The following is an 8,696-nucleotide window of genomic DNA, read 5'->3' as shown; positions in this document are numbered from 1 at the left end:
CAGCAGAAAATATTACATAAGTTGCATGATCACACTGTAGGGACACTTTATAAAATATGGGTATGGGACACAAGCATATCTTTTATAGATATGCAGATTGCATATGTTATGTACAGAAGCAATCACAGGCCATATTTTCCTCTTTATTCCAGAAAGCACACATATATTTTCTTAGTCTGTCAGTCAAATTGAGTTCACGATTTATGAATGCATAGGAACTATCGACAAAATCCGTATTTCCTATGCAGGAACAAAATGTGCAAAGCCTAAAAGTCATAATATTTACTAACGTCACTTCTGTGCAACAAGTGACAAATGCTCTGTCGCCCGGCTTACAATTCACTAGACTGCCCTCGGTCTCTGCCCAAGTAAGAGAGAATTCCCACTTTTCCAGAGTCTATTTCAGAGCTCGGACTGTTTGCATCTTTCTGGAGTCGTTGAAAGGGGAATTATTCCTTTATATTAATTGGGGGGGGGGGGGTTGTTTTTGGGTTTTTTTAAGTGTTCTTTCAGAAATAGGCCCCGACCTCAAAGGTCCCCAGTGTCCCTCCGGGGAAGGAGCGAGACCGCTCCCGGCGGGGAGGCCGGCTCGGCTCCCGGCTGCCCCCCTGCCCCTCCGGACACTCCCGCTGGGCACCACCGGTGCCCCCGTTCCGCGGCGGGAGGGGGAGGCGGGGCCTGGGCAAGGGGAACTTGTCCAGGAATACCGCAAAGGAGAGCAGGGAGGGATCCTCCGGCAGAGGAGGAGAGGCTCGACCAGCAGATGCGCATCGCAGGGGCATCTCTGTACTCACCCAAATCGCCACGGGTCTCCGACGTGCGCTCTGGACCGAGTTGCCCCTCCGCTACTCTGGCTCGCCTGGTCCCAAGGGAAAAGGCAGAGGGCGACCCTTCTGCTCCGGCGCCCGGCAGCCGGGGGCATTTTGGTGGGGTTGCCGGGGTCCATGTCCCAAGGCTGGCTCCAGAGGCTGGGAAAAAGGGGGCAGGGGGAGGAGGACTTTAGAGCTTCCCATGAAATGGTATGACAGTAAGATAAGGATAAAAAAGTCGGGCTGAGGAGAGGTAACGCCAGGAACCACGGGCCGGGTCCTGGAGGGGGCAGCGCATCCCCTCTGCCTCCCCGCCAGGGAGTCCCAAGAGCGGGGCTGGGTGTCTTTCTAAATAAACTACCCAGACACCGTACGGACATCCATAAAATAGATCTGTATAGGTATATACACACATACAAGGTAAGCAAAACGGACCTCGGGAGACCCCTTAGAGGAGAGTCCCCTCCCTACCACGCACGGTCCTCTCCACCGGCAGGACACCCACTGCCTGCTCACGGGAGCAGCCGCCCCTCCGCCGCTCTCCCAAAACCGACTCCAACGCCTCAACCAGGGGGCTCCGGGCTGAGGAGAACCTCACCGCTCCGCCGACAGCCCGCGGGGCCGGAGCCGGCTCTCCGGGCGGCGGAGGGCGCATCTCCTCCGTGCATCGCCGCCGCCGCCGCCACATGAAAGCGCTCGGCGGGGGGTGGGCGGGGGTTATTATTATTAATGATATTAATGATATTAATATAAGCGCGATGTCCGCGGCGCCGATTGGCTGCCGGGGCTGCCCGCTGAGCCCGCTGCAGCCAATGGAAGGCCCGGGATGTGGAGCCGCCAAGCCCCCCCGGCTGCGGCCCGTGTGCCGGGGCCGCCGCCGCCGCCCCCCCGCGCCGGGATTTGCTCCCTAATTGACCTAAATAAGGAGCTCGTGAACGGCGGCCCCGGGGCGGCGCGCACTCACGGGGACACACAGACGCGCACACACGGACACACACAGACACACACGCACACGCCCGGCAGCGCTCCGCGCCCGCCGCTTTCCCCGCGCAGATGCCATTCGGCGCGGCGCTCCGCCCACCGCAGGATCCCCCGCTCCTGCCCGCCGTTTAACTCGCATGACATTTTTATTTCGTTATTAGCGTTTTCGCGCAGAATCTGGCGCCTCCGATGGGTTGTCGGGCTGCCTTTTTTTTTTTTTCCTTCCCCGTTCCCTTCCCCTCCTCCCCCTCCCCCCTCCCCTCCTAGCTTGCAGGAAATGATGGCAAACCGCGATCTGAAATGATTACTCCGGAAAAAAACGCTTTTATACCAGGAGAGCATCCACGGGGCTAGGCAGAGGCGAGAGGCGGCCGCGGGGCAGCGGGGAGCCGAGCAGCCAGCCGCCGGCGGAGCCGGGACCCCCTCCCGCACTTCTCTCCGACCATGCCGGACGAAGCCACGGAAAACGCCGGCTCCACCTCCGCCCGCGTCTCGTCCTTCTTCATCGAGGACCTGCTGGGCACCGAGGGCTCGGCGGGCGGCGGGGCGCGGCGGGCGGCGGCGGCGGGCGGCGGGCGCGGGGGGCCGCGCTGCGGGCCGCCCTCCCCGCTGCGCATCGGCGCCCCGGGCTGCCCGCTCCGCGACGCCGCCGTGGGCTGGTACCGCCGGGCGCACGCCGCCTTCCTGGGCTGCGCCAGCCCCGACAGTAAGTCGCCTTTCCCCACCCTTCACCGCCGGGCCCGGCCGGGGATGGGGCTGGGGATGGGGATGGGGATGGGGCTGGGGATGGGGGGGTTCCTGCTCCCCTCGGGGTGGGGGGTCCGGGTCCCGGAGCAGGCCGGGGGGGGACGCACCGAGTGCCCCCGCAGTCCCCGCCCTGCCTGCCCGTTTTCGGCCGCTCGGGGCAAATCTCCGGAAATGCTCCCTATGTGTCAGGCACCTGGAGCCTCCGCCCCGCCGCCCAAAGTGTAAACAGCGATTCTGGTCTTGCTTGGGGATTTTTTTCCTTTCCCTTTCCCTTTCCCTCCCCCCATCTCTCTTTTTCTTTCTCTATTTTCTTCTCCTTTTATTTTTAATTTTTTTTTAAGAGGCAGATTTGGCTTTTTTTTTTGCTTTTTTTTTTTTTTTTTATTTGACCCCTCATCAAGCCGGAAAGCTGGGAGCACCGTCCCCCAGGAGCGCAGTGGAGACTTTGGGAAGCCAGGGAGCAGCTGGGCTCGGTCCTGGCCGCCCCTTCCTGCAGAGCCAGCCCCGCTGCCCTCCGCCCGCAGCGCGGCCTCGCTGCAGGCATCCCGATGCAGAGGGTGTTGGAGCAGAAGCCGGGGTTCGGGGCAGAAATTAACATATGACAGAGTGAATGGGCTGCCATTAGTGGTTATTTTCTGTCTCCTGATAGAAAAAACATTGAGCCTTGCCGCATCTCTGTGACCTTATGCGAGCCTGCAGAAATTTCATGATTGCTCAATCAGGAAAGGAGGAGTGATTTGTAACCCAAATAGTTTCTTTTTTACATTAGTGGACTTATTAATATTTTTAATTTCTCTCAGAAGTACATATAGAGACAGCAAAGTACTCCAGAAACAACTGAACAACTGAGCTTTTTTCCCTTTATTTTTTTCTTTTTTTCTTTTTCTTCTTCTGTTTTTTTTTAATTTATTTATTTTTTTTTAATTCTGATGTCCCTCTATTCTATAAAGAGTAGGAAATATTTTTTCCCCTTTAAAACTATAATTGAAATGCACAGTGTTGGAGACTCCATGGAGGTATGTCCCGATACTAGAATAGTTGTCCCCATCCATTAGCTTTTTGAAGTCCAGAATAATGTGAATTATTTCTTTTTTGCCCCTCTCTATATACACACGGACGCACTATTATGCTTACCCCTCTGACACAATATACTTACTCACAAATGTGCTTTTAAGTATGTATACGTGCATGCGTGCGTAAATACGGAGGTGTGTATATAAATAAGAGGTCACGCATATTCCTGTGTGTACATACATATAAAAATTACATACGTACTTCTGTGCATATCCACGTGTATGTTTACACACACGGACGCGTTGTATGATTTGAAAACAGCCCGTGTGCGTGTTATGTGCATACCCAGGAGTGCACTTATGTGTGTGCACACATACGCAGACCTACGAGCATGTCCGTAGATCAGTATATTTATATATATATATATATATACACATAAAATACAGGGCTGTGTTTCCATTCAAGCACGCGTGCATGTGTGTGCATACACAGAAATACTTGGGAGTTTATCGGAGGAGGCAGAGCAGCGGCAGGAGCCTTTACCCGGGCCCCTCGCTGCCCGGCCTTGCTCTGGTTTCCCCTGCCGGTGAGCGGGGCGGGCGGGCTGTGCGATGCCCCTGCTCCCTCCTGCCTCTGCCTCTCTTTGCAGCCAGCGACCGGGACTCTCCGGAGCTGCCCGAGGAGCCGGCGGAGCGGGCGGGCGGCGGGCGGGCGGCGGGCAGAGCCGCGGCGGGCGGGCGGCCGGGCCCGGGCGGCCGCGAGGAGGAGGAGGAGCGCGGCGAGGAGCCGGGAGAGCCGGAGCAGCGCAACGCCGGCCGCAAGAAGAAGACGCGCACGGTGTTCAGCCGCAGCCAGGTGTTCCAGCTGGAGTCCACCTTCGACGTGAAGCGCTACCTGAGCAGCTCCGAGCGGGCCGGGCTGGCCGCCTCGCTGCACCTCACCGAGACGCAGGTGAAGATCTGGTTCCAGAACCGCCGCAACAAGTGGAAGCGGCAGCTGGCCGCAGACCTGGAAGCGGCCAACCTGTCCCACGCCGCCCAAAGGATAGTGCGGGTCCCCATTTTGTACCACGAGAACTCGCCGGCGAGCGCCTTGGGCTTCACCCTGCCGCACATGTCGCCCCCCTTGGTGGGCTTCTCCAGCGGCGTCAGCTACCCCCTGGGCACCTTCCCCGCCGCCTCCCTCCCTTTCCTACGGTCGCAGATGACAGGACTCGTCTGAGCGCCCACCTCTGCCGGGACAGCGGCCCCCTCGCCCCCTCCCTCGGCTTCCAGCTCCACCCCCCTTCCTCCACGGACTTTTTATTTTCAACTTACACGGTTCTTGATTTTCTGCTTTTTTGATTTTTTTTTTTTTTTAACGTGCAATAAACTTACTCTTGGGGTTAACTCGGAGCGTCGTGCGGCAGCCCGGAGGGAGCCGAAGGGACTTGCCAGACCCCAGCCATGCACAGGGATCAGGTCGGCGGGGCTCTCACCGCCGCGCATCCAAAGAAAATCCAGCCCCGCGGCAGCGGCAAACCCCTCGCGGCCGGCCCGGCCCGGGGCTGACGCAGAGCGGCGTTTTCCGGGGGGGAACAGACTCCCCCGAGCCTTCCTGCCGCGCCCCGCGGAGCTGCCGAGCGTGACACGAATGTACGGAACAGCTCGGCCGAGCCCCGGCCCCGCCGCGGCCGAGAGACTTGCCCGGCACCTCGGGGGCCCGGCCAGCGCTCCTGCCGGGGAAACCCTGCGGCCTCCCCGCTGCCCCGGCAGCTCTCCGTGCAGAGCGAGGGACCCTGCCGAGCCCGGCAGCTTCTCCGGGGCCCTTTGTTTTAGCCACTTAAGCCGTACATATCCCCCTCCCGTTACTCTCAGTTCCATACTGCCGACACCCAAGCATGTGCTGGTGCCCCCGGTCCTTCTCGATGCAGAAGTTTTGATTTGAAACAACTTGAAGGCAAAGTGTTGGAAAGAATTCGCCCTGCTGAAATCCGAGCTGTGAGGATTTGGTTTCTTTGTTTTCGTTTTATTTCCCTGGCAAATTATCGGCTAAAATACACGGTTTTATGTACACACATATATATGTAATTCCACGTACTGTATTTTACAAGTGGATTTGCCACTTTTTTTTAGTCTCCTGGAGAGGTTGAGGAAAGCTCACCTCGACTAGTCCGTCTCTTACGGGATCGGCTTGTGTAATCGATTAATAATTCACTGGCAATTAAAAAGGAAGGAAAGAAAAATAATCAGATGGGAACAGACTGGGGAGCTGTATGTCTGATTATGCAAGCGAACCTGTAACGTGATATTATATGAAGTATTATGCATGCCAAGTTATTGTTTTTCTTTAATAACTGTTTTGTTTCCCCCCCCTACCCACTCCTAAAATGAATTTTTGGACTATTATTATTTCTAAAAGTTTGAATTTCTTTTTTTTTTCGAATATTGAGGGGGAAATGACCTTATAAAGCTCGGCCTTGGTGGAAAGTCAAGCTTTGATCGTACGTTCCAGGGCATAATCAGCTGCAATTGAACCAACCAGCTCGGAGCACTCGGTGTCCCTGCAGGCAAGGCCAGGTCCTGGATCTGCTGGGGAATGTGCATGCGGACCTGTCTCCTGTGAGGAAGGGCGATTTAATTCTTACTCTTTCCTACACTTTTCATTATAATTGAAGCAATCTTTTTTCTGGTTATGAAATCGATCGATCAACAAGATGTGGTGGAGCTTCAGTTTTGATACAATACCCTAGAAGAAGGGTCAGGGGTGGATTATAACCTCGACACAATTTTGGACTTTCCTCCCCTTTTTTTTTTTCATTTCCTTTTTTTTTTTTTTTTTAATTTTTTTTTTTATTATTCTTTTCATTTTTTCTTTTTATTTTTTCCCCTCTGCTTTGGCCTGAAATATGCCTCTGAGCACCAGCCTGCACAGTTGAAGTCAGGATCTTGCAAGCCTCAAAACCACTCGAGAATTGCATATATATGTATCCATATATATATATTTATAGGTTCCTGAGAAAAGTACTAAATTGCTGGGATACTGGTTGCCACGTAAGCCCCATTTCTGGAAGCTGTTTTCTTTTGAAGTGATTTTTTTTGTTTCCAGTTTTCTTTTCTCCTCTTTTTTTTTTTTTTTTTTCTTTTTTTCTTTTTCTTTTTTATCTCTATTTTTTTTTCCCCAACTGATGCTGATCTCACCCTGAAATCTCCGGACATGTTCACCAGCCGTTTTCTTGGCATATCTGTCAAACAGCCGAATTTGAGATGAAAACTCCTGGAGCCTGGTCCCCGAGCGGCGTAAGAAGGACCGGGAGGAGGCGAAGCTGGGCACGGGGGAAAGCGGCCGGGCTGGACTTCAGCCTTTCGGTGCCAGAGGAGGTGACTGGGGCCACGTTTCTCCCTCAGGGCGCAAGCACTTGATTTGGATGCCGTTCAAAGCCTGGCTGCCCCTGGAAGAGAGCGGCTAAACCCTTTTTTCCCCGTCATATCCAGCTCCCCAGATCTCCCAGTGTTACCTACTGGAGTAAAACCCTGACTCACTACAGTCATATCAGAGTAGATTGTAATCCAACGAGAAATTTAACATGCCTGCCACTCTCCACATGCCTTTTCTTTGGAGTAACATATGAGATTATTATACTTCTGATTCTACTAAATATTCTTTCCTTGAAGTTAAGGAACTGGCAGGGCTAAATGATCAATCGGATTTTTAAAATGTGTTTTGACATTAGTATGTTTGTTTTTTAAAGATGTGCTGATTATATCAATAAACAGATTTTTTTCATACACTGTATTTGTAACTTATGATCATGGTAAAATATTAAAAGGTGCAAGACGTGAAGTCATCTAAGAAAAAGTGCTTACTTATGCCTTATTCTGTACGTGCAGAAAATGATTTATAGTGGCTTATTAAAAGTTTGTGTTGAAAGTAGGAACATCTACACCTCAGGTTTCTTTACCTCGTAGCTTTTGTAATGATACTTTTCCCTGTATCTGATAGCAAGAAATTTCTGCTGGGTGCAGAGAAACCTCGCACCAGATGCAGTCCCTAAGGAGTGTGCATTGACTATTTCAAAATAGGTAAAACTCCCACACGCGAACACCCGAGCCCATCCCTCAAATCAGGACAGCAAATTCCTCAAACTTTTCTTCCTTGTGTGTATTTTTTTCTTAAACAAATAAAAAAGGTAAGAGTCACGCGCTTTGTGCTTTTCCTGCAAACAGAAAGCTCTAAGAAAAATGTTGATGGACTGTAAAGCTCGAAGTACTTTTGCCGAGGCTGTTTATGACATATAGAGACATACGTTGCTGCTTTATAGATCAAAGCAACCTCAGGATAGCTTTAAAATAAATCCAGTTATAATACAGCTGTAATATTATTATGCAGCATAAATCCTTGTCTGTTGACATTTATTTAATGAATGTTGCTACAACAGCTTAGCTAGATGGCACTCCAGAGGCGAGGCAAAGGAGAGCCTTGCCAGATTACTCACAAAGACAACTTGTGTTTATTGGACACTAATAAAAATAATCAGTGAGAAGATTTTTTTTTTTTTAAGCGAAGCAAACGACAATCAAAATAGAGTTTGAACTGCCCTTTTGAAATAAATTCCTAGTGTAGCTGCAGCAAGATGTTATTATTAATTACACTTTAAATGAAAATGATCGATATGCAGGAAAGCACCTTGTTAAATGGCTGCTTTGCAAATGGTACATTGCTCACCGGTTTAAGATGGCCCATAACTTTTCTCGTAGGCACGAGTCTAAAATATTCATGCAAATCAATACTTGATAAATCTCATAGGTGCGTGCTGGCTCCACTGTTCAACAATATATTTGGATCGATTATTTTTTTTTCTTTTCCACTGCATTATCCTGGAATAGTCTGTCTGTGCCCCTGCCAATGTGCCCCATCGATCGGAAGGAGACTCGCCCCAGACTCCGGCGGACCCGCAGTGTGCAGTGCTGTCAGCCTCAAATTAGATCCAGGCAATATTCCTACATTTCCCTTCCCATTCCAGACAAATGTAACTTTATGGTGGATGTCTTAATGCTTCCTTTAACTATCCTAAGTTCCCGAGTTTCTCAACTCTGCTTATGATTTAATTTCTATGTAGTGAGATACTTGAAGGTCTATACAAAAAGATAGAAATGCAAATTTAGA

The 8,696-nt window shown here is 51.6% G+C and overlaps 1 protein-coding gene across 1 annotated transcript; it reads left to right on the top strand.

The window, feature by feature from the left end:
• Positions 1-2,169: 2,169 nt before the first annotated feature.
• LOC131083958 (homeobox protein HMX1-like) lies at positions 2,170-4,772 on the top strand. The gene is made up of 2 exons (XM_058024980.1): positions 2,170-2,496; positions 4,201-4,772. The coding sequence occupies exons 1-2, from the start codon at positions 2,235-2,237 to the stop codon at positions 4,770-4,772; spliced, it is 834 nt and encodes a 277-aa protein (XP_057880963.1). The 5' UTR covers positions 2,170-2,234.
• Positions 4,773-8,696: the final 3,924 nt, after the last annotated feature.

This window comes from Melospiza georgiana, chromosome 5 (assembly GCF_028018845.1).
Source record: "Melospiza georgiana isolate bMelGeo1 chromosome 5, bMelGeo1.pri, whole genome shotgun sequence".
NCBI lineage: Eukaryota > Metazoa > Chordata > Aves > Passeriformes > Passerellidae > Melospiza > Melospiza georgiana.
Note: the sequence above shows the minus strand (reverse complement) of the source record. Positions and strands in the feature narration are given on the sequence as shown.